This window comes from Tachyglossus aculeatus, chromosome 14 (genome assembly GCF_015852505.1).
Source record: "Tachyglossus aculeatus isolate mTacAcu1 chromosome 14, mTacAcu1.pri, whole genome shotgun sequence".
NCBI lineage: Eukaryota > Metazoa > Chordata > Mammalia > Monotremata > Tachyglossidae > Tachyglossus > Tachyglossus aculeatus.
In genome coordinates this window covers 50,564,948-50,590,466 of record NC_052079.1, presented here as the reverse complement: position 1 = coordinate 50,590,466, position 25,519 = coordinate 50,564,948, and the positions used below count along the sequence as shown (strand labels likewise).

General features: G+C 55.1%; 1 protein-coding gene across 1 annotated transcript; it reads left to right on the top strand.

Moving 5' to 3' along the window:
- Positions 1-2,694: 2,694 nt before the first annotated feature.
- On the top strand, positions 2,695-16,717 carry PDGFB (platelet derived growth factor subunit B). Its single transcript, XM_038756834.1, has 7 exons — positions 2,695-3,326; positions 7,729-7,825; positions 11,062-11,151; positions 13,667-13,902; positions 14,605-14,749; positions 14,878-15,033; positions 15,325-16,717. The coding sequence occupies exons 1-6, from the start codon at positions 3,201-3,203 to the stop codon at positions 14,985-14,987; spliced, it is 804 nt and encodes a 267-aa protein (XP_038612762.1). The 5' UTR covers positions 2,695-3,200; the 3' UTR covers positions 14,988-15,033; positions 15,325-16,717.
- Positions 16,718-25,519: the final 8,802 nt, after the last annotated feature.

Sequence of the window (25,519 nt, the reverse complement as noted above, 5' to 3'; positions counted from 1 at the left end):
TAAATGCGATTGAATGAATGAACTTAGAGAAGCAGCATGGCCTAGTGGCTAGAGAGTGAGCCTGAGAGAGAGAAGATCTGGGTTTTAATCCCTGCTCCACCACTTGTGTGCTGTGTGATCTTGGACAAGTCACTTCATCATCATCATCATCAATCGTATTTATTGAGCGCTTACTGTGTGCAGAGCACTGTACTAAGCGCTTGGGAAGTACAAGTGGGCAACATATAGAGACAGTCCCTACCCAACAGTGGGCTCATAGTCTAAAAGGGGGAGACAGAGAAGGTCACAGATGAGGTGACAAATGAGGTCACTTCACTTCTCTGTGCCTCAGTTATCTCATTTGTAGAATGGAGATTAAGACTGTGAGCCCCATATGAGACACGGACTGCGTCCAACCTGACTACCTTGAACCCAGAACAGTGCCTGGCACATTGTAAGCACTTAACATATACCTGGGTTGGGGGGAACCCAAGACCCCAGGATCAGCTGCAGGGTGGCATGGAATAGCGTGAGTCTCAGTCGCAATGGATAGGGAATGGGCATGGCCCTGGGGGTCAGAAGGACCTCGGTTCTAATCCCAGCTCAGCCACTGGTCTCCTGGGAGAATTTGGGAAAGTCATTTCACTTCTCTGTGCCTCAGTCCCCTCATCTGTAAAATGGGGATTAAGACTGTGAGCCCCAGGTGGGACATGGACTGTATCCAACCTGATTAGCCTGTGTCTACCCTAGTGTTCAATACAGTGCCTGGCACTTAGCATCTACCAAATACCATAAAAAAGAGGCAGGGTAAATAATAATAATAATGGTATTTGTTAAGCGCTTACTATGCGCAAAGCACTGTTCTAAGAGCTGGGGAGGATACAAGGTGATCACGTTCATTCATTTAATTGTATTTATTGAGTGCTTACTGTGTGCACAGCACCATACTAAGCACTTGGGAAGTACAAGTTGGCAACTTATAGAAACGGTCCCTATCCAACGGTGGGCTTACAGTCTAGCAGGGGGAGATGGAGAACAAAACAAAACATATTAACAAAATAAAATAGAATAAAGATGTACAAATAAAATAGAGTAATAAATACGTACAAACATACGTGGGGCTCACAATCTTAATCCCCATTTGACAGATGAGGTAACTGAGGCTCAGAGAAGTTAAGCGACTTGCCCAAACAGTGTGGCTCAGTGGACAGAGCCCAGGCTTTGGAGTCAGAGGTCATGGGTTCAAATCCCCGCTCCGCCAACTGTCAGCTGTGTGACTTGGGGCAAGTCACTTAACTTCTCTGTGCCTCAGTTACCTCATCTGTAAAATGGGGATTAAGAGTGTGAGCCTCCCATGGGACAACCTGATTACCTTGTAACCTCCCCAGTGCTTAGAACAGTGCTTCGCACATAGTAAGCGCTTAATAAATGCAATCATCATTATTATTATGTGGGGGAGCCGGGATTAGAACCCGTGATGTGATGGTGGGTGAGAATTATTGTGTGGGATTTAACAGGGTGAAAGAGGGGGCCACAGTCACGTCTACCAATAACCATAATAATTGTGGTTTTATTAGGTGCTTATCAAGCGCTGGAGTGGATCTCAGATAACCAGGTCCCCCATGGGGCTCACATTAGGAATAGAAGGGAGGACTGTGAGCCCACTGATGGGTAGGGACTGTCTCTATATGTTGCCAACTTGTACTTCCCAAGCGCTTAGTACAGTGCTCTGCACACAGTAAGCGCTCAATAAATACGATTGATGATGATGATGACAGGTGTCCATCCCCAATTTTCAGATGAGGGAATTTAAGGGGCAGAAGGAACAGCTTCTGAGCCCTCCTGGGCCTCCCTATCCAGCTGTCCCGGGGGGAGGACGAGGGGCTTGGACTGAAGGAGGGAGAGATCGGGAAAGAGAGGGGGAGACAGGCGGAGAGGGAGGAGAGAGACACACAGAGAAAATGGGGTTAACGCTATAATGAAGCTGGGCGTGTGGGAGTGTGGCCGTGGGAGTGGATGTGTGTGAATGAGATTGGGGGTGTACAGGTGTGTGTTTGTAATGGGGTTAACGCTATAATGAAGCTGTGGGAGTGTGGGCGTGGGAGTGAATGTGTGTGAATGAGATTGGGGGGGTACAGGTGTGTGTTTGTGTTGTGTGTGTTTTTGTGTGCCTCTTCCCCATCGTCTCTGCCCTGCGGATGGCGGGCTCTGCTGTCGCCGCGTGGCTTCGCCAGCAGCCACGGGGGCAGTGGCCACGGGGGGACCCCCACCCCCACCCCCCGGGATTGGAGGCCCCGCACACAGTAAGCGCTCAATAAATCCGATGGACTGAATGGCTGAATGATTGAATTGGGCGGGGGGGAAAGGAGAGGGAGAAGCAGGCGTTTCAGGGGAGAGGGCTGGGGATGCGGGGCCCAGGATCCGGCCTCCATCCCGCGGCCTCCACCCGCAAGGACCGGTCGGTGGAGGCCCGGGCGGGCGCTGCTGGAGGCTCGTGCTGCGGGGATCATCTTCCTCCTCCTCCTCCTCCCTCGTCCCTGTGCTCCTCCTCCTCCCGCTCCTCCCTCCCTCCCTCCGGTTTGACTCCGGGCCAGGAAAGGCGAGGCCGCCTCCACCCACCGCCCCTTCTCCTTTAAAAGCGGGACCGGCTGCAGGGAGCCAACTTCTCCTCCCGCAAGCCCGGGGGTCGGGCCTCGCCCAGCCCCGAGCCGGCTCGCCCTCCGCCCCCGGGAAGCCCCCCGGAAACCGCAGCTCCCTTTCTGCAAAAAAAAAAAAAAAAAAACCAAACACACAACAGGAGGAGGAGGAGGAAGAGAAGAGCCAAATCGCCGCAAGGAGCCGGAGCTAGCGGGGGCCCGCCCGTCCACCTGTCGGGGGAGAGACGTGTCTCCCCGGCAGAGATCTCTGGAGGTCGTCGAAGGGCACGTGGCCCCCTCTTTGGGAAGCAGGCCACCAGGACTGGCCTCTCCTGGCCCCCCCGGACGCGCCCCGCAACTTTGGAAAAGTTTGTGCGTGTGTGTCGGAGCGCCCCACCCCCCTCCTTCCCCGGACTGCCTCGGTTTCCCCCCACCACCACCCCGCCCATGCCGCCGGTAATCTAGGCGGGCGGAGGAGGAGGAGGAGGAGGCGGCGTCCAGGCCCGGCTCGGCCTGCGCTGGCCCCGGGGCCGTGGATGGTTTTGTGGGGCTCCCGCTGGGCCCGGGGAGCGGGTCCGGGGGGCCATGCGGGTGGGCTTCGGCGGCCTGAGGCGCCCCCCGCCCACGTGTCCGGAGCCTCGAGGCCGCGGGGCCATGAATTGCTGGGCGCTCTTCCTCTCCCTCTGGTACCTGCCCCTGGTCAGCGCCGAGGTGAGTGGCTTGGCGGGGACTTGGGGGCCGGGGGGCACAGCCCGCTCGCCTTTGGCCGGGGATGGGTGGTCTCTCCCCTCCCGAAACCCAGAGGATCCCTATGGGGTCGGGGCCTACGCTTGCTCTGCCCCGGGGGCCCCTTCTTCATTCATTCAGTCCGCCTGCTGTGGGCGGGGCACTGTACTAAGCGCCCGGGAAAGTGCAGTACGGCCAGATCCGGCCTCGGGGTGGGGAAGGGCCCCGGGGAGGGATGGGGGGCAGTGGGCAGAGGAGAGGGGGGTCCCACACCTCGCCCCCCCGATCGTGGGGGGATGTGGGGGAGCAGAACCAGTGCCCTTTAGGCCCGGCCCGAGGGGTGGGGGGTCGGCAGGATCTTGCCACCTGCAAATGTATAGCTGCAGGGGAGCAGGAGGAGGGTTTATAAAAACGTCTGGGTTGGGGGGGGGGGGGAAGAAATCAGGTCGGATGACTTTTTAATTTCCCCCACCCCCTCCCCTTCGCATTGCAGTGAGGCGTTAGGCGGGCCGGCCGGCAGGTCGGGGAGCCAGGTGGGAAAGGGGCGGAGCGGGAGGAAGGTGGCGGGGCTGGGCCTGGGGAAGCGGCCCCATTCCCGGCCCCGCGGAGCCCTCCGGCTGGCCGGGACCCGGCGGGGGAAGGGTTAAAAGGTTGGGGTTTGGTGGGGGGGCGGAGAGTGAAGGCCGGGGTCTGGGCTGGAGCCAGCGCAGGTTGTTTTGACCACGGAGGAGCCTTTTGTTCTCCAAGCTCCTCCGAGCCGCCCCGGCTTCCCCCCACTTCCCCTTCCTCTGGCCGGTCCGGGCCCCGGGGCCACCCTGGACCACACCCTAACCCCAACCCCAGTGCCCCTCTGCCAATTCCGGGGAGCGCTTACCCCCCCTGCGCTTCTCCTCCTCTCCACCCCTGGACACCCGAGTTCTCCCCTTCCTCCCCTTTTTTCCCCCCAAAATCCGTGGCTCCCGGGAGCCCCCCAGACTGTGGCCAGCTGCGGTGGGGGATGCGGGCAGGCGGCCCCAGCTGTTTCTTCCTCAGCTTCTAGGGGGAAGAGGGGAATCGGGCGCCGTGCCAAAGCGGACTGGGAGATGCTTGGGCCCAAGACGCAGGCTACAAACGACCCCACTACCGTCCCTTCCCCCCTGAGAAACCGTCTGCCCCATGCAGGCCACCCGGAGGCTTAGGCTGAACCCCCTTCCCCCATTCCCCACCTTCGTGACCATACCAGGCCCCGGCGGGCTCCCACAGGCCCCGGAGCAGGCCACCGGTCCGGCCTGGACGGTACCCACCCCGTCGGCTGGGGTTGGGGTGGACTCAGTGGGGAGGCCCCAGGCCTGAAGGCAGAGACTCTCCCCTATCCGCTTCGCACCCTCCCCAGCAGACCATGTGCAGAGGTCCTCCTATTCCCCTCCAAACCAGCACACCTGCCCCCCATCTCTCCCACTTCCTCCTCTCCTCCGCCAACTCAGATTCAGAATCCAGGGCTGTAGTTCCCCATGACCTCTTTGCCCGTTACCTCCGTTTTCCCCAAGGGCGGGAAGGGAGATGGGTAAAGGGTGACATTTCTCTCCCTCAGACACTCCACCCCCTCCATCCCTTTCTAGCAGAAAACCAGTCTGGGGAACTCTTCAGAGGCCTGAGAGAAAATGGGTTGTGCCTTGCCTCTTGGTCATGTCTGGGGAGGAGGCCCTTGATCTATCAATCAGGCCATCAATCAATCAATTTATTGAGTGCTTATTTGGTGCAGAGCACTGTACTAAGAGGTAGGGAGGGCACAGCACAACAGAATTAGCAGACGTCCCTTTCCCGCTATGAGCTTAACGCTCGATGGCTGAGTGGCCAGGTCCATGCTGTTTTGAGAGCCCAGCCCCTCCTCTTCCTCCCACCTCACCCCTGCCCCCACCCAGCCCGAGAGCAGCCCAGTCTTCCTTGCCCACCAGGAAAGGGGCCGTGCCCCAGAAATACCCAGCCCCTTCAAAGGGCCTTTCACAGGGAGCGATCCCAAGGAAACCAACCAGAATTGTCCCAGGGAGTTCCTCTGGCCAGCTCCTCAGGGAGGGGACGGAATGTCTGTGGGAGCATGGGCGTGTCTACCCATCAGCCGACCTGGTCCTGGGGTCAGGGTGACTCCGGTCCTCATGTGACTTCCACCATCTTCAGCACCGAAGGAAGGGTGGGAAAATCCCTCCGTCACCCGGTCCCCGGCCGCCTGGCCGGTGCTATCCGAGAGAGTCCTGTCCCGGAGATAGCGGTCTTGGGGATGGGAGAAGGCAGAGAGGGCGAGCTGCTCTTTGGCCCCCCTCTCCGCTCAGCAGCTCAGGGGCCGTGGCCGGAAGAGAGGTGGGGAGGCCTTCCCGTCCCCCGGCCCCTTGCACTGACCAGCACCGAGTGGCAGACGTTCTCGTCCATGCCGTCCGCCCCAAGAGGCAGGGATGCGGCCACAACCAACCGAGCTCGCCAGCAGGGCAGCGTGTGTGGCGCTGCCTGCGTGTGCCCGGCCCAGGGAAGGCTGGGAGGTGGGTGGGGAGTCAGGGTTGCTCAGAGAGAATTCCATAGCCTTGCAACAATAACAAGACTTGGCCCCCGGGCACTTGATGGGCAGCCAGGGCTCCGTGAAGACAACGGCCCCTTTGATCCCATCCCTGCACAGTTAGAAGGAGGTAATTAAACTGCTCCCAGAAGTGTGGCCATCCTTCTGCAGCTTCAGTGCACTCTTTGACTTGGCCCTGGCTCCTTTCTCTTGCCCCCCCGACCATCCAGACCCCGTCCTCTGCCTCTATACTACTCCCAGAGTGGACCAGGTCCTCCCTAGGTTATTCTCACATCAGGCCCCCCCTCTCTCCCACTCAGATGGCAGCCCCTTCCTCTTCCAGTCATTTGAGCGCTTACGGTGCACAGAGCACTGCACTAAGCTCTTGGGAGAGTACAAAACAATGATAAACAGATACATTCCTTGTCCACGACGAGCCGGGCTGCTGGGACTCGCTGGTCCGTCCCTGGGACCTCAGGAAGGGACACAGCTGTGCCAACGAGCCCGTTTAATGAAGCCGGGTTCCCAGACCCCACTATGGTCATCACTCTGCCCTTGCCCTTTCGAAAGCTCACGGCCTGGCATTGCTACTCCTCCCCCCGCGGCCAAGGTCACATTTCCCCCCTTCCCACACCGTGGAGCCTGCCAGCCCACCCATCCCACCCCCGCTGGTGCCAGCTCAGTAACCGAACGCCTCTGCCCATAACCCTCAGCTCAGGTGGCAGTGGGGGAAAAGTGCTGGAGGACCAGCCAGATCTGGAGGGAGCGGGGAGGCTGCTGTATCCACTTACTGTCCACGTCCTCTTCCCTCCCCCACGACTTCTTCCCCAAGGTAGTTAGTCGGAGGGATCGAGATTGGGGTTTGTACCTTTCCCATCTCGGTCCCTGGTCTGCCCGTCCTTACTGGCCCGGGATGAGGGAGCCAAAGAGGCGTGTGCTCTCTGCCACTTACGCCGCGGTCATTGCCGACCCCCAGACTCACGGGGCAGCTGAGAAGACCGGGGCTGACGGAGCCTCGGCCGGCTAACATCCTTCCCCCTCCTCCCCTGGCGGGGGCAAAGACAGCCCAGCCTGAAGCAAGCAGAGAGCAAGCCCAAGCCCAGGCGATAACCATCTAGGAAACCTTTGGGAGGAAGACACGTCTCCTCCTTTTCCCAGTGGTGTGTAGTTAAACAGGCAGCTGAAAGCGCAGTGTTTCCTTCATCGAGTGCCCTAGCAGAGAGAAACTCTGTGTGTGTGTGTGTGTGTGTTTGTGTGCGCGTGTATGCATACGAACTGGTACCTACTCAGATATTCAGGGACTCCATTGGTCTGTTCTCTGGGAGCCCGGCTTTTTCTTCACCTGCTCTTGCACCAGGGGATCCTCCCAGGAATGGCCGTCGACGGTCCGCTGCCTGGGAAAACTGGAACCCGGTGTTTACCGACACCGGGATCCGGCCCGCGACATCACCAAGAGGTCACCCCGAGGGGGCCGGGGTTTTGGTTTCTCATGTCACGGCCCTGTGCTCCGGCCTCGTGCCGCTGTGGGATGGCGGGCCTTGTGGCTTCCGTGTGGCTGTGAACGGCAAACAAACCCCTTATTAGGTTTCAAGTAGTTTTGGTAGTAGGCCAGTGTGGAAATCTAAAAATAGGGTTTGGCTGGGCCCAGGATGAGTGAATTCCAGGCTCCTGGGCTCTCCCAAAGGGGGACTCCCTCCAGCTCCGAAGGCAGCTTGCCCGTCGGCACGGGCGGAAGGCCCTAGATTTGGGAGCTTCCCTCCGAAGAGCGGTCCCCAGCGCCTCCGTCTCGGCTCGCGGGTCCAGGAGGGTCGAGGGGTCGCCTGACTGACTCTGGGCTCAAAGTTTTTTTCCTCTGCTCTGCAGGGGGACCCCATCCCTGAGGAGATCTTCGAGATGCTGAGCGACCGCTCCATCCGGTCCATCGGTGACCTCCAGCGTCTCCTGCAGATAGACTCCGTAGGTAAATCTTGTCCGCACCAAACCCTCGTCGAAGCCCCGGGAGCGAGGGAGCGAGGGACGGGCGGGGCAGCCCACAGAGGCCTGGGCCCGCCCGGCGCAGGTGATCCTGGACAGAATCTATCAGTGGTATTTGTTGAGTGCTTACTAAGTGCAGAGCACTGTACTAAGCGTACAGTGTAACAGAGTGGGCAGAAGCAAACACCCTCGTGCAAGCAGAGGAGATGAAAAGCAGCGGGGCTTGTGGATAGAGCACGGGCCTGGGCGTCGGAAGGGCCCGGGTTCTAACGCTGGCTCGGCCACTTGTCTGCTCTGTGACCTTGGGCAAGTCATTTAACTTCTCTGTGCCTCAGTTCCCGCAGCTGTAAAGTGGGGATTCAAACTGTGAGCCCCATGTGGGACAGGGACTGTGTCCAACCCGAGTAGCTTGAAGCTTCTCCAGTGCTTAGGACAGTGCCAGGCACATGGTAAGCATTTAACAAATACCATAAAAAAATGTAGAGAGAGCTAGTCCAGGACCTCAGTGGAGCTGGGAGAGGGAATAGTGAAGCAGCGTGGTTTAGTGGAAAAAACACAGTCCTGGGAGTCAGTGGATCTGAGTTCTAATCCCTGCTCCACTCCTTGCCTGCTCTGTGACCATGGCCAAGTCACTTCACTTCTCTGGGCCTCTGTTTCCTTATCTGTGAAATGGGGATTCAATACCTGTTCTCCCTCCCCCCTTAAACTGTGAGCTCCCTATGGGCCCAGGGACTCTGCTCTGATTGTATGGTCTGTACCCCAGTGCTTGGCGCGTAGTAAGCGCTAAACGAATACTACAGTTATTATTATCAATAGTGTGGACGGCTGATGGCAAGCAGGACAGGGGACAAGGGACTGTTCCAGAAGGCGGGATAATAATAATTATGGTATTTGTTAAGCACTTACCATGTGCCAAGCACCGTGCTGAGCGCTGGGGTAGATAGAGGTTAATCGGGTCGGACCACAATCCCTCTCCTACAGTGGGATTCTAGTCTTCTAGACTGTGAGCCCACTGTTGGATAGGGACCGTCTCTGTGTGTTGCCAACTTGTACTTCCCAAGCGCTTAGTACAGTGCTCTGCACACAGTAAGCGCTCAATAAATACGATTGAATGAATGAATGAATGGGGCCCACAGACTAAGTAGGAGGGGGGGACGGGTGTTGAATCCCCATTTGACAGATGAGGAAACTGAGGCGCAGACAAGTGAAGTGACTTGTCTAAAGCCACACAGCAGGCAAGTGGCAGAGTCGCTACTAGAACCCAGGTCCTCTGGATCCCGGGCCCGTGCTCTGTCCGTCAGGCATGAGGGGTGCTCAGGTGGATTAGAGTGGGGGGGTGAAGGGGCTGGGGGAAGCGATGATGAAACAGCAGCTCGTTCTGGCCACTGGCCTTGCCCTCTAGGAACACCTGGCCGGGCCCCAGGGCACCCCAGCTAATGCCACCGCAGAGCGTGGCAGACTGGCACGTGCTCCCTGGCACACACGTGGCAGGGCCAGCAGGCCGGGGCAGGAAGGTATTTATAAACGTTGTCTTCAGAGCAAATTCCATTCTATTCTAACCCTTGGTCCCCCGCGGCCCGCCCGCCCCCCTTCCCACCCCCCCGGGCCCCGGCCTTCGCCCCCACCCCCCTCCAGCCGCCCACAGTCCCCGGCTCCCTTCTCTCTAGGGTTTTGTCTGTTTGTAGCTTTGTAATCCTTGCCGAGACACTATCTACGGGGGAACAGAATTTCCTGCTTTTGTTTCCTCTACCAGCCGGACCCACTGGCGCACTCTCAAAAGCATTCCCGCTCCCTTTCAAACCAGCCTGTGCTGGGGTTGGGGTGGGGGGGGGGGGGTGTTGGGTGGGTGGCAGGGGGAGGGCCCCAGCTGTGCTGGCCTATTGTTTTGCCCCTGCGGAACGGCTACGCGGTCTCTGCCCGCCTCCGTGCTCCCAGCTCCCGAGCCACACAATGGGGCAACTTCCAAATTTAGCAATCTTGCCTTTTTCCAAGGCGGCCTTCCCCAACCTCCAGCCTGTCCCCCCCCCGGACCCTAGGGCGGGCAGTGGGGAAAAGGGGACTGGAGGGCGGAGGTGGAGAGGTCAATAGCCGACTTGTTTCAAGTCAAGAGTTTGGCCACCAAACCGACTTGACCTTTCCACAGAGAGCACCCTCCCCACGCCCCTCGCCCATTCTGCTGCTCCCGGAACTCTGGGCCGCCTCCTCCGGCCTCCCCCGGCACGTCTCAAGATTCCAGAGCGAGGAGGGAAAAGGGAAAGGAGACGGGCGGACGGGCAGGTTCTCCCTCAGGGGAGCAATCGGGACTGGGACGGAAATGCCCTGGCCGGCCGCGAGCCTGTGCCCAGAGCCAGACCCTTCCTGAAGCCCAGCCTGGCCGGAGGGGTCAGTCCGAGGTGGGGGGAACAACCGGGCACTGGCCGGTGGCAATGTGGCCCTAAGATGGGAAAGCGAGGGTCCGGGCAGCGGGGGAGAGGGGCGCAGGGGCACAGGAGCGGAGGGCTCTGTCAGATACGGCCTGACTCCATCCCAGTCCGTCCTCTGGAGTCGGACAGGCGGGCCCCGAGGCAGCCCCTCCGGAGGGGCAAGCGCTCCCCACCCAATCCTCCAAGCCCTCCAGAGGCTGGCTGGGAGCCCCTTCGCCATCGACTGCCCTCCTGGCGGCACTGACGTCCATCCTCTCCCCAGCGAGGCCCGGCCGGGCCCCGGGCGGAAGGCCCCCGCCAGGACGGCATTCTCTCCGAGCGCGGCTATTGTCCGGGGTACTGGAGGGGCCGGGGGTCGGAGCCTCCCCCATCCCCCTGGGGCTTCTGGGAATGTCTCCATTCAGCACTTCCTATGGGAAAGCCAGGGTGGAGGGGCACTGGAAACCGCCTGAATGCTCTCGGTCCTTGCCCCGGCCCAACCTCTGGGGCCAGAGCCTCCCCTTACAGTAGCGGAGGGGAAGCGTTATTTTTAACTCAGTGGGCTCGGGCCCAGAATTGGGCTGGACCACGGGGGTGGGGTTGGCAGGCTGAAAGGGGAACAGCCACTCCGTCCCTTAGGACCGCTGCCGCCCGTCCCTCCCTTGCCTCTCTGGAACCCGTCGCCCCTTCCCGAGGAGAAGAGGAGAAGTCGGGGGTCTGCAGGGTGGAGACCCCCTTGCCCTGGGGCCCTTGGTCGGCTCGGCTGTCGCCCCTTTCCCCCCTGGCGTTCCCTAACCGGGTGTGTGTTTCTCTCTTGCAGAGGAAGATGTTACTGAGTTGGAGTTGAATTTAACCCAGTCCCATTCTGACGGCGACGTGGCTGTCTTGTCCCGGCAGAAGCGGGGCCTAGGTAAGAGTTCCCGGCTGGGCAGAACTGGGGGGCCGGCCCGGGGGGGTGTTCTTTGGCTCTGCACCTGCGGGTGGTGGGCGCCGCCTAACGAGCTGAAGCAGGGTGGCTAGTGGCGGGAGGCAGAAGGACCTGGGTTCAAATCCCGGCTCCACTTATCCATTCATTCCTTCAATCATATTTACTGAGCGCTGACTTTGAAAAGCACTGTGTTAAGCGCTTGGGAGATTACAATATAATAATAATAATGGTATTTGTTAAGTGCTTCCTATGTGCAAAGCCATGTTCTAAGCGCTGGGGAGGTTACGAGGTGATCAGGTTGTCCCACGGGCGGCTCACAGTTTTAAGCCCCATTTTACAGATGAGATAACTGAGGCCCAGAGAAGTGAAGTCACTTGCCCAAAGTCACACAGCTGACAGTTGGCGGAGCCGGGATTTGAACCCATGACCTCTGACTCCAAAGCCCGGCCTCTTTCCACTGAGCCACGCTGCTTCTTAACAATAGGCAGATACATTCCCTGCCCACAATGAACTGTGACCTTGGGCAAGTCACTTAACATCTCTATGCCTCAGTTACCTCACCTGTAAAAGGGGAATTGACTGTGAACCCTTCTTGGGACAGGGATTGTGTCCAACCGAACTGTCTTGTATCTACCCCAGCAGTTAGTACGGTGCCTGGCACATAGTAAGCGCTTAACAAATACCAAAAAAAAAAAGAGGGAGGGTGTGGCTGGGTGCCCATCTATTGGGGTGGAAGTCATTCTGTCCAATCGCTTCCCACCTGCCATGGACACTGGGCCAGCATAGCACGGTGTGACCCGCTTGCCCTTGGCTGGGCCGCCGAGGCCAAGGGGAACCGGCCCAGCATAGCAGGCCTAATTCAGCAGCAAGCCATTTTTTTTTAAAAATGGTATTTGTTAAGCTCTTACTATGTGCCAGGCACTGTATTAAGCATTGGAGTAGATCTACGACAGGTTGGACACGATCCGTGTCCCACATGGGGCTCACAGACTTGATCCCCATTTTACAGATGAGGTAACCGAGGCCCAGAGAAATGAAGTGATGTCAATCAATCAATCAATCAGTCGTATTTATTGAGCACTTACTGTGTGCAGAGCACTGTACTAAGCGCTTGGGAAGTACAAGTTGGCAACATATAGAGACGGTCCCTACCCAACAGTGGGCTCACAGTCTAGAAGGGGGAGACAGAGAACAAAACCAAACATATTAACAAAATAAAATAAATAGGATAGATATGTACAAGTAAAATAAATTAATAAATAGAGTAATAAATATGTACAAACATATTTACATATATACAGGTGCTGTGGGGAAGGGAAGGAGGTAAGGCGGGGGTGGGGGATGGAGAGGGGGAGGAGCCCAAGGTCACACAGCAGACAAGTAGCGGAGTCAGGATTAGAATCCAGGTCCTTCCGATTCCTAGGCCGGTGGTCTAGCCAATAGGCCATGCTGCTTCTCAACCTTCTGAAGCTCCAGGGTTCACCCTGCCCTTGCCCATTCACAGGGACTGTGTCTAGCCTATGTGTTTTTTTCCCAGCTCCTTCATTCATTCATTCAATCGTATTTATTGAGCGCTTACTGTGTGCAGAGCACTGTACTAAGAGCTTGGAAAGTACAATTCAGCAATAAAGAGAGACGATTAGTACAGTGCTCAGCACACAGTAGGCACTAAAAAATCAATACGCTTACTACTACTGGGTGGTGGCCACCGTGAGGGAGGGGGGTGCTGATGGAATTGGCGATCAACTCCACTTCTCCGTCCAGCTGGTGGAGAAGATTCTGGATCCTCTTACCTTGCCCCCGTCGCCAGACCGGCTAAGCCACGGGGTTGGGGTTGTGGGACCCCAGCCACCACATCCTCTTTATGGCCCCAGCCCCCCAGGCTCTAAAGACACAAGCCCCCATATCTGGCCTAGAATTCCGAATGGAAATTCCTTCCCAGGAGCCCTGTGACCATCATATTTCCGCCCAGGAGGCAGAGGATGGACCAGAGCTGGGGTAGGTGGGTTTGGGCAATATGGACCGAGCCACAAAGCAAGCGCTGAATGCCCTGAAACCCAGAAGGAACTTGGTTCTAATCCCCGTCCCGCCACTTGTCCGCTTTGTGACCTTGGGCAAGTCGCTGGCCTTCTCTGAGCCTCAGTTCCCTCATCTGTAAAGTGGGGATTAAGACTATGAGCCCCATGTGGGACACGGACTGTGTCCGAGTTGATTAGCTTGTATCCACCCCAGTGCTTAGTACAGTGCTTGCATATAGCGCTTAACAAATACCGGAAGAACAGCAAAGGAGAAAGTACCAATGTGAGACCTAGGTCTCCAAGAGCCTCTAGTGCTGTTGTGGATTCCAGCATCGCCTGGATTCAGTCACTCACCTGGATTCAGTCACTCACCGTCCCCATCCCCCAGAGGCCGAGGACTGGGCTGTGCCCGGCTGTAGAGGACGCCGTGGGCACGGCCAGCAGGGCCCATCCGACGGCCTCCCTCCTGCCTTCCCCAGGGGATGTGAAGGGGCCCGAGGCCATGAACAGTGCTGCGGCCGGGGCCCTGCCGGCCGTGATTGCCGAGTGCAAGACCCGGACGGAGGTGTTCGAGATCTCCCGGCGCCTCGTGGACCCCACCAATGCCAACTTCCTGGTGTGGCCGCCCTGCGTGGAAGTTCAGCGCTGTTCCGGCTGCTGCAACAACCGTAACGTGCGCTGCCGTCCCTCCCGGGTGCAGCTGAGACATGTCCAGGTACGGGCCTGGGGCCCTTGCCCACCACCCTGACCCACCCTCCTCCCTCTCCGGCAAACCCTGGCATTCCAGTTGGACCGGGCCCTGGGCAAGCTGATTCCCTGGCCATCCGGTCCCGAAATCCTGTCTGTCAAGGTGCCTCCACTCTGTGACCTCGGGCACCCGGTGGTGGCCATCATCCCGTCTTCCCTCCGCTGACTTCCCTCCGACCGGCCATCAGCCGTCAGCAGCTGAGCCGTCTTCCTCCCCGTGCCCCCAGTTCAGCGATCGGTCTCCCCAGCTCTTCTTCCCTGACCGTCCCCATCCCCCGGGGATGAACCGGATCCCTCCTGCCTAAGCCAGCGGGCCCTGGACGCCTTCGGGGCCGGAAATACCTTCCCTGGTTCTGGGGCAGAGGAGGCAGCGGGGTCTTGGGGCAGGGGGAGGGCTTGTTTTGCTGGAAATAGCAAACAGGAGGGCAGAGGTCAGGCCGTGGGAGGCGAGAGGTCTCACTATTGTTCAGGCTGAAGAGTCCGCTCCGTCGCAGAGCGTGCCTGGAGCGTGGTCGGAAGGGCTTTCGAGGAAAGAAAAACACAGAAAGGCAGGCCGAGGCCCGGCCGGGAGAGCGTGGCAGGGAGGGAGGCTGCAGTTGAGCCCCGCCCCCCACCCCCCTACACTCCCGCAGGACGGGTTTGGAATCTCCCCCCTCCTCCCGCACGGCAGGTGAGGAAGATTGAAATCACGCGGAAGAAGCCGATCTTTAAGAAAGCCACCGTGACGCTGGAGGATCACCTGGCGTGCAAGTGTGAGACAGTGGTGGCCCCTCGGCCCCTGGTCCGCAGCTCAGGGAAGCCCCGGGTGTACCAAGGTGAGGATGGGTTGCCGGGGTGGGGTCCTTTCGGGGCTGGAGGACCTAGGCCCCTCCTGTCCCTGGGGCCTACGTGAGGTCCAGCTCCCCCTCAGAGAATGACGGGTTTCTCTCCGGTCTCCCCTCAGGGGCCGTGACCCCCCGGAAGCCGCGAGCCCGGCGGCCTCCCAAGGGGAAACACCGCAAGTTCAAGCACACCCATGACAAGAAAGCACTGAAGGAGAGCCTCATGGCGTAGGGCCGGCCCCCGCCCGCCCGCCCGCAGAGGACAGAGAAACAGACAGGTACCGGGCGCGACTGGCCGGCTTCACCTCCGCGCATCCTCCACCGCCCTGTGTCCGGCAGACGCTGCTCTGCAGCTCCCCGGCCCTCCAAGTCCTGGGCCCCACGGGGTTCCATCATCCCTTTTCTCGGGGGGCCGAGGCTTAAGGGGGCCGGGCCTGGGGCGGGGGGCTGGTTGAACAGGGATGGGGAGGCCCTGTCCCCCCATCTCAGGGGGCCCCGGGGAGGAGGATAAACCACGTTCCTGAGCGGGACCACTAATGTGACGAAGCCTCTCTCTGTTGGACTTGCAGGTTTATTTAATATGGTATTTGCTGTATTGCCCCCATGGGGTCCTTGGAGTGAAAATATTGTTCCGTCTGTCTGTCTCGGTGCCTGATTCGGACGACAACTGGTGCTCCCCCTCCCACCTCCTCCTCTTCTTCCTCCTCCCGTCAGAGGCCCTCCCCTCGGCCCCTCGGCCTCGCTCCGTGAGGACTGGGGGAAGGAAGCCAAAGGCCTGCAAACCTCTCGCCCAGCTGGGCGGCCCGCGATCTGCCTCTGCCGACGAGGGGGAGCAAAGCCTGTGGTGCAGGGAGGCTGGCGTGCCTCCCCCCAGCCCCCAGGCGTTCCCCACCCACAACCTGACCCGGCAGGGCCTCCGCAGCAGGGCACAGGGACTTGGGGAAGATCTGCCAAAAGCCACGGGTGGACAAGGCTTCCTCGGCCGGCCCTGTCCCGGTCCGGGGAACCGGGGCTGGAGCAGATCGGCCACCCTCTGCCCCCTGCCCCAAACTGCCTGGGCAGCCCCAGCCTCCGCCCTCAGTTATTTCACTTTATATGTACAAACTGTTTTTTTTTTTTAATGGGCCCTTCGAAACCGGGGTCTGTAGGGAGAGCAGCTGGGTGTTGGCCTCTTGGGAGGTCGGGGTGGGGAGGGCGGGCATCTCAGGTGGGCAGAAGAGAAAGCAGCTTGCTTTCTGGGGTGAGAGAAGCCAAGGGTCGTCTAATTCTTACCCTGGCCCTCTCCCCTTTTCTCTGGTTTTGTTCCTGCCACTCACTTCTGGCTCTTCCCACACCTCCTTCCTTCCTCTAGACTCCTGATCCGTGGTTCTTTCGGCTGCCTCGCCTCTCCCAAAGACCCTTGGGGGAGGGGACCACAGGTGACAGGGTACACCCTGGCCGCCCTCCCCAAGGTCTAGGGGGTGTCCAGAATGGGCTATGGTTCACATGGGGGTCAGGGATGGTTCCCTTGTACTAAGCAGGGCCTTCCTTCACTAATGCGTTTCCTGTTCCTGGAGGGAGCAAGAAAGCTAGTAGATGGAGGTAGGGGAGAAAGGGGACCCCCCTTACCCTCTCCCCAAGACCAAAGGGCCTCTCTGAGCCCCCCCAAGCTCATCCAGTGGAGTCTGACCTAACCCGCCCTCATAGGCCATAGACCTCTCCCTCCCTCCCCATCCAGCGGTTGGTCCGGTGGCCCATCTCCCAGGATCTCCCAGGGCCGCTCCAGCCCCTTACCTCTCTCCTGCCCCCAGGGCTTTCCGCAACCTCCCCACCCCTTCGCCTCCTAAAAATCCGCTTCCTTCAGTTTGTAAAGTCGGTGATTATTATTTTTTTGGCTTTTATTTTTTAAATGTAAAATTAATTTATATTCTGTATTTAAAGTTGTAAAAAAAAAACCACAAAACAAAAATCAAACAACCCGTCGATGGCCTGTTTCCTTTGTGGAATTCCCTCCTCTCCACCCCCACCTCCTGCAGTCAGGGCTCTGGTTCTATTCCATTGAGACACTGGGGAGGGCAAGCTCTGCCCTGGGGCAGGGGTAAGGGCGGTGGCAGAGTTGTGCTGCAACTCCTCTCCCTGAGAGTTGATGCTTCCTCTTATCCAGTCCAAGTTGCCTCCCATTACCCACCTCTCCCGGTTGTTTCCTCCCCCTCCTACACGCTTTAATAATAATTATGGTTTTTGTTAAGCGCTTACTATGTGCCAAGCACTTCAAAGCAGTGGGATAGATACAAGGTAATCAAGTTGGACACAGTCCCTGTCCCACATGGGGCTCACAGTCTCAATCCCCATTTTACAGATGACGTAACTGAGGCACAGAGAAGCAGCAGACAAGCAGCAGTGTCAGGATTAGAACCCACGACTTCTGACGCCCACGCTCTTGCCACTAGGCATTGCTGCTTCTCAGAAACTGGGGGTGTGGCCCAATCTGGCGTAGCCCTGCTCTGTCCTCAGACTTCAGTTAATCAGTGGTATTTATTGAACGCTTACTGTGGGCAGAACACTGTACTAAGCATTTGGGAGAGTACAACGTGATGTACTCAACGAGCTTACAGCATAGAGGATTTACAAATTCATTTGTTCATTCAGTCGTATTTACCGAGTGCAGAGCACTGTACTAAGTGCTTGGGAGAGTGCAGAATAACAGAGTTGGTAGGCACATTCCCTGCCTACAATGAGCTTAGAGTCTACAAGGGGACACAGACATTAAATAAATTACACATGTACCTTAAGAGCGGGTGGGATTGAAGGAGGGGTGAATAAAGTGTGCTAATAATAATAATGGCATTTGTTAAGCGCTTACTATGTGCAGAGCACTGGGCAATGCAGAAGGGAGTGAGAGAAGAGGAAATGAGGGCTTGGGAAAAGGTCTTTCAGAGATGTGCTTTTAATAAGGCTTTCAAGGTGGGGGGAGTGATCATCTGTCCGGATGTGAAGAGGCAGGATGTGAGCGAGGCAGTCAGGGGGTCAGTGTCGGTAGAGTAAACTGAGGTACAATGAGTAGATTGATGTTAGAGGAGCGAAATGTGCAGACTGGATTGTAGGAAGTCAGGGAGGTAAGGTAGGAGGAGGTAAGGAGATTGTGTGCTTTAAAGCTGACATTAGTTTCCGTTCGATGCATCAGTGGGCAGCCACTGGAGGAGAAGGGAAATATGGAGTGGGTGTTTTTGTAGAAAAATGAGCTGGGCGGCAGAATAAAATATGTACTGGAGTGGGGAGAGGCAGGGAGGTCAGTGAGGAGGCTGATGCAGTAATCAAGATAGAATAGGATATGTGCTGGAATTAACGTGGTAGCAGTTTGGATGGAGAGGAAAGGACGAATTTTAGGGTTGCTGTGCAATTAGAACTGACGGGATTTGGGTGACAGATTGAATGCGTGGGTTGAATGAGAGATGAATTGAGAATAATGCCAAGAATGTCAAGCACTGTACTAAGTGCTGGGATAGATAAATGATCATCAGATAGAACCCAGTCTCTGTCCCACATGGGGCTTAGTCTGAGGGAGAGGAGAAACAGGTACTGAATACCCATTTTATAGAAAAGAAAACAAAGGCCCATAAATGTCAGGTGACTTGCCCAAGTTTATCCAGCAGGATTAGATTAGCAGATTAGGACTCAGGTTTTATGGTGGCCCTGGCTCATTCACTCAGTGGCATTTGTTGAGCACCCACTGGCTACAAAGCAGTTCATCAATAGTTTTACTGATAACTTACTGTGTGCAGAGCACTGTACTGAACACCAGGCTAGTACAGTACAACAGTGGGTAGGTATTTTCCCTGCCCAAAAGGAAGGCAGGAGGGAGGGGAAGACAGACATTAAAATTAATTATGTATATGTACATAAGTGCTGAGGGTGGGGTGAATAAGGGGGTAAATCCAATATCAAGGGCAATGCAGAAGGGAGAAGGAATGGGGATGAAGACTGTGAGCCCCCCCTGGGACAACCTGATCACCAATAATAATAATAATGATGGCATTTATTAAGCACTTAATAAATGCCATCATTATTATTAGTAGTAGTAGTAGTAGTAGGGGAAATTTAGTTGGGGAAGGCCTCTTGGAGGAGATGTGATCTTAATAAGGCTTTGAAGGTGGGGAGAGTTGAGGTCTGTCATATATGAAGGGGGAGGGAGTTCCAGGCCAGAGGAAGGACATGGTCAAGGGGCCAGCGATGAGGTAGAGGAGACGGAGGTACAGTGAGTAGGTTAGAGGAGTGAAAAATTTGGGTTTGTAGAAGGAAATGAGCAACACAAGGTAGGAGGGGGTGAGCTGGTGGAATGCTTTAAATCCAGTGGTAAAGAGTTTCTGTTGGAAATGTACTGGCTCAGTGGAAAGAGCCCTGGCTTTGGAGTCAGAGGTCATGGGTTCAAATCCCAGCTCTGCCAACTGTCAGCTGTGTGACTTTGGGCAAGTCACTTCACTTCTCTGTGCCTCAGTTACCTCATCTGTAAAATGGGGATTAAAACTGTGAGCCCCCCATGGGACAGCCTGATCACCTTGTAACCTCCCCAGCGCTTAGAACAGTGCTTTGCACATAATAAGTGCTTAACAAATACCATCATTATTATTATTATTATTATTACAAAACTAAGCACTTGGGAAAGTACCAGTCATTGGTATATATTATTATTATTATTAGACCAATTATTCTGTGCAGAGCACTGTGTGTAGCACCCAGATGCATCAGACGTGGCTCCAGAACACAAGGATCTTGGCTCAGTGGAAAGAGCCCAGGCTTTGGAGTCAGAGGTCATGGGTTCAAATCCTGCTCCACCAACTGTCAGCTGTGTGACTTTGGGCAAGTCACTTCACTTCTCTGGGCCTCAGTTCCCTCATCTGTAAAATGGGGATTAAGACTGTGAGCCCCCCATGGGACAACCTGATCACCTTGTAGCCTCCCCAGCGCTTAGAACAGTGCTTTGCACATAGTAAGCGCTTAATAAATGCTAAAAAAAGGATCTTCCACTCTTACAGGGAAGACAGACGGCAAAATATTTACAAATGAGGCAGTCAGAATAACCAACTGTACAGTTGGATCACAAAAAACCTCACAAGGCCTGAGAAAGGGTATAATAATAATAATAGTAATAATGGTAGTATTTGTTAAGGACTTACTGTGTGCCAGGCACTGTGCTAAGTGCTGGGTGGAAATCAGGTTGGACCCAGCTCCTCTCCCACGTGGGGCTTACAATCCCAATTCCCGTTTTACAGTTAAGGCAACTGAAGCACAGAGAAGTGAAGTGACTAGCCCAGGGTCACACAGCAGATAAGTGGCAGAGCCAGGATTAGAACCCCCGACCTTCTGACTCCCAAGCTCATGCTCCATCCACTATGCCATGCTGCTTCCCTTGAAGGGGTGTCTAGAGGGGGGACAGGCATTAATATAAATAAATTACAGATAAGTACGTAAGTGGTGTGGGTCTAGGAACGGGGATGGAAAAAGGGAGAAAGGATGACGCGGGTGGGAGTTGAAGAAAAAGGGGAAGCAGTGTGGCTCAGTGGAAAGAGCCCGGGCTTTGGAGTCAGAGTTCATGGGTTCAAATCCCGGCTCCGCCACCTGTCAGCTGTGTGACTTTGGGCAAGTCCCTTAACTTCTCTGTGCCTCAGTTACCTCATCTGCAAAATGGGGATTAAGACTGTGAGCCCCCTGTGGGACAACCTGATCACCTTGTAACCTCCCCAGCGCTTAGAACAGTGCTTTGCACATAGTAAGTGCTTAACAAATGCCATCATCATCATCATCAAAAGGAAAAGAGGGCTTAGTCAGGGAAGGCCTCTTGGAGGAGATGGGCCACTAGGGAGAGGAAGAGTAATCATCTACTGGTTGGGGAGGGAGGGCAGGAAGGAGCTGTCTGGAGGGAGTCCAGCTCACTTAGCATTTGTATACATCCGAATGTTTGTCCTTCCTATTCCAAGAAGACACCACTGATGGTGACCTTCACCTACGGGTGGCTGAAAAGGCCAAGGTTGAATCCACAGTCCTCTGGGACATATCGGGCATGCAAACGGGTCACCCCCGGTGTTGTTCTGTTGAATGTTTACAGAGCCTGGCCTTGTTTTCGCCTTTACCTAGTCTTCTTCCTTAATCTGTTAGTATCTAGGCAGCTGCAAACGGCTGGCTGTTCTATTCTACGAGAAACAGCGTGGCTCAGTGGAAAGAGCACAGGCTTGGGAGTCAGAGGTCATGGGTTCAAATCCCGCTCCTCTGCTTGTCAGCTGTGTGGCTTTGGGCAAGTCACTTCTCTGTGCCTCAGTTACCTCATCTGTAAAATGGGGATTAAGATTGTGAGCCCCACATGGGACAACCTGATCACCTTGTATTCTCCCCAGCACTTAGAACAGTGCTTTTCATATGGTAAGTGCTTAATACCAAAATTATTATTATTATTGTTGTTGTTATTCTATTGACTGCTCCTCTCCTGGAAAAGGATGGGGTGGGAGTTGGGGTGGGGGGGCAACATGGGCAACATCCCCGTGCCCCAGCCAAGCTGGTATTTTTGGTGTCCAGTATGGGTAGAGTAAGCAGAGTGGGTAAGGCCACATTTTGGCAGTGGCACAGTAACATTCAGTGTCCCCTTAGGGTGCCCCAGGGATGAAAAGTTACACCACAGCAGTTTCTACACATCTGTTCTATATCTACCCCAAGTTTACCACAGCGTTTGGCATATAGTAAGTGCTTAACAAGCGCCTCAGTTATTCATCTTCTTCTTATCCCATTGGCTCACCCAGTACTAATAATAATGAGCCCACTGTTTGGTAGGGACCGTCTCTATATGTTGCCAACTTGTACTTCCCAAGCGCTTAGTACAGTGCTCTGCACACAGTAAGTGCTCAATAAATACAGTTGAATGAATAATGATGGTATTTGTTAAGTGCTTGCTATGTGCAAAGCACTGTTCTAAGCGCTGGGGAGGATACAAGGTGATCAGGTTGTCCCACGAGGGGCTCACAGTCTTAATCCCCATTTTGCAGATGAGGGAACTGAGGCCCAGAGAAATGATTTGCCCAAAATCACACAACTGAAAATTGGCGGAGCCGGGATTTGAACCCATGACCTCTGATTCCAAAGCCTGAGCTCTTTCCACTGAGCCACGCTGCTTCTCTTCTCTTTACTACCAAGTGGCCAGGTGCCAGGGGGGTCAAAAATCCACAGTCCCTGGCTCTAGTTTTGGCACAACCCAGGTTGCCCTGCAGAATTCCAGAAAACCCCGGGGAAATCCCTTGGAAGGCAGAGGCAGTTTTGTTTGGGAGCTGGGGCACCAGTCTGGCAATCCCCGAGGGAAATTTTGATGTAGGAGCCTGCCAATCCCTGGAGGAAACCGAGCCATAAGCCTGGCAACCCCTGAGGGAAATTGAGGCACGAGCCTGGCAATTCCCAAGGGAAACTGAGGCATAAGACGGGCAACTCCTGAGGGAAACTGAGGCTCAAAGAAAGGAATTTCTCAATGAAATTGTCACAAGCCAGAAAGCTAGGTCCTGGAGTCAGAAACAGCTGCGGACTGTACCTCATTCTCTCCTCCTCCTCCTCCTCCTCCTCTTCATTTAGAATACATAGCAGCAACCTGACCACTTACAAAGGTAGGGCCCCTGCCCTCAGGGAGCTTGCATTCTTCTATCTTCTCTCCTAAGCACACCCATCATTATCCTAATGCTTGCAAATATTTCAGCCCCACTAGAGGAGAATTCACCACCACCCTCTTCCCTCCAGCCTTTCCACATACACACTCCCTCCCTTCTTCCAGCTTCTCCCAGTCCTTTCTGGATTAATTGAACATAACTTGAAGGGGAAGCAGCATGGCCTAGTGGAAAGAGAAAATAATAATAATGTTGGTATTTGTTAAGTGCTTACTACGTGCAAAGCACTGTTCTAAGCGCTGGATAATAATGGCATTTATTAAGCACTTACTATGTGCAAAGCACTGTTCTAAGTGCAGGGGAGGTTACAAGGTGATCAGGTTGTCCCTCGGGGGGCTCACAGTCTTAATCCCCATTTTACAGATGAGGTAACTGAGGCCCAGAGAAGTTAAGTGACTTGCCCAAAGTCACATAGCTGACAATTGGCAGAGCTGGGATTTGAACCCATGACCTCTGACTCCAAAGCCTGTGCTCTTTTCCACTGAGCCACGCTGACTGGGAGTCATGAAACCTGAGTTTTAAGCTGTGTGGCTTTGGGCAAGTCAGTTGACTTCTCCATGCCTCAGCTTCCTCACCTGTAAATACCTATTGTCCTCCCTGGGAGTCAGTCAATCAGTCAGTCAATCGTATTTATTGAGCGCTTACTGTGTGTAGAGTACTGTACTAAGCGCTTGGGAGAGGACAATGTAACACTAAGCAGACTCATTCCCTGCCCACAGCGAGCTTACAGTCAAGAAGACTGTGAGCCCCTTGTGGGACAGACTCTGTGTCTAATCTGAATCTACCCCAGTGTTTAGCCCCGTGCTTGACACATGGAAGATGCTAAACAAATACCACAATTATTATTGTTGTAGTTGTTGTTGTGTGGTTTCAGTGTTTGTGATGCTTTTCTCACATCAGCCTCACCAGGGGTGATTGCCCTGATTGGAGTGCTTGGAGCGCTTAGTACAGTGCTCTGCACATAGTAAGCGCTCAATAAATACGATTGATGAAATACGATTGATGAGAAGCAGCCCGGCCCAGTGGAAAGAGCATAGACCTGCCAGTCGTCAGAGAACCTGGGTTCTAATTCCAGTTCTGCCATGTGTCTGCTGTGTGACCTTGGGCGAGTCACTTAACCTCTCTGGGGCTCCGTTACCACATCTGTGAAATGGGGATTCAATCCTACTCTCTCCTACTTAGACTGTGAGCCCCACTTGAGACAACCTGATTAACTTGTATCTAACCCGGCGCTGAGAACAGTGCTTGGTACATAGTAAGAGCTTAAAAGGACCATAATTATTACCATCTTTTTATTATTTCAGGCTCGGGGACGTTTGCGAGGGATCCTGGGAACTCTTGGTTCCTCCCTGTGTGCTGGCTTGCGGCGCTAAAATGGTGGGAGGTGGGAGGAAGAGGGATCACGATCTAAAATCAACCTGACAGGAAGGAGCTACTGATTTCCTGGCTCGCAACTCGGTGCAGAAACCTCTCTCTGCCAGATTCCTCTGGCCAAGCCTCCTTAGCCCGGCTCCTCCTCAGCCCCTGCAGACGTACCCCGAGGTGACCTGTCACACTGGCCCAGTGGCCACTGACCCAGACAGGAACTACTGACACTTAGCCCTCTCTCCTCAGAGCCAGTTTTTCCGATTCTCCTTTCGGTCTCACCTCTTCTTTTGCTGGATCGCAGCAACCAAGTCCCCCAGAATCAAATAATAATAATGGTGGTATTTGTTAAGCACTTACTATGTGCGAAGCTCTGCTGTAAGCACTGGGGGGATGCAAGGTGATCAGGTTGTCCCGTGTGGGGCTCACGGTCTTAATCCCCATTTTCCAGTTGAGGTAACTGAGGCCCAGTGAAGTGGCTTGCCCAAAGTCACACAGCTGACAAGTGGCAGAGCGGGGATTCATGACCTCTGACTCCCAAGCCTGTGCTCTTTCCACTGAGCCACACTGAAATCTTTGCTGCCTCTTCCAGATCAGGATGGACTTGGTTAGCCGTTTCTTCCCCCATTTCCCTCTCCTTTCTACATGGTCTATGCTTTTGGATCTGTGACCTTTGGGCATTTCATAGTTACCCCACAGCACTTATGTACATATGTGTAAACTATTTATTTATTTTTATGTCTGACTCCCTCTCTAGAATGTAAACTCATGGGCAGGAAATTGTGCCTACAAACTCTATTGTATTGTAATAATAATAATAATAATGATAATGATGGTATTTGTTAAGCGCTTACTATGTGCCAAGCACTATACTAAGCTCTGGGGCAGGTACAAGCAAATCGAGCTGGTCACAGTCCCTGTCCCATGTGGAGCTCCCAGTCTCAATCCCCATTTTACAGATGAGGTAACTGAGGCACAGAGAAGTGAAGTGACTTGGCCAAGGTCACAGAGCAGACATGTCCCTCCCTTCAAAGCTCTACTGAGAGCTCACCTCCTCCAGGAGGCCTTCCCAGACTGAGCCCCCTCCTTCCTTTCCCCCTTCTCCCCCTCCCCATCCCCCCCCGCCTTACCTCCTTCCCCTCCCCACAGCAGCTGTATGTATGTATATATGTTTGTATGCATATATTACTCTAATTTGTACATATTTATTCTATTTATTTTATTTTGTTAATATGTTTTGTTTTGTTCTCTGTCTCCCCCTTCTAGACTGTGAGCCCACTGTTGGGTATGGACCGTCTCTATGTGTTGCCAACTTGTACTTCCCAAGTACAGTGCTCTGCACACAGTAAGCACTCAATAAATACGATTGATTGAATGAATGTCGTTGGGCTGGGATTAGACCACATGACCTCTTGAATCCCAGGCCCATGCTGTAGTCATTATGCCATGCTGCTTCCATTTTGGCGGGTGAAAGTCGTGGATGTGGACGTTGTTCGGGTGTCAGGGGAGTAGAGCCACTGAGAAGGCATGTGTTAGAGGAAGCTTTGGTGTGAAAAACCTCCTGTGAGAGCAAGCATTCATGGATCTGCCGAGAAGGGCCCCCCAGCTGTTCTCCACTTTTCAAATGGCTAGACCAAATCCCCCACCTCTCTCTAATCCCCCCTCTCCGGGGGCTCCCCAGGCTTGGACCCCTCCGCCCCCCATCCTGGGAGCTCGGGTTTCAGGA

Excerpts from the sequence above, each read along its gene's own strand:
- PDGFB (XM_038756834.1), top strand. The coding sequence starts at position 3,201 with ATGCGGGTGGGCTTCGGCGGCCTGAGGCGCCCCCCGCCCACGTGTCCG. Across the intron at positions 3,327-7,728 it reads TGCCCCTGGTCAGCGCCGAG|GGGGACCCCATCCCTGAGGA; the intron begins GTGAGTGGCTTG and ends TCTGCTCTGCAG. Across the intron at positions 14,750-14,877 it reads GAAGCCCCGGGTGTACCAAG|GGGCCGTGACCCCCCGGAAG; the intron begins GTGAGGATGGGT and ends GTCTCCCCTCAG.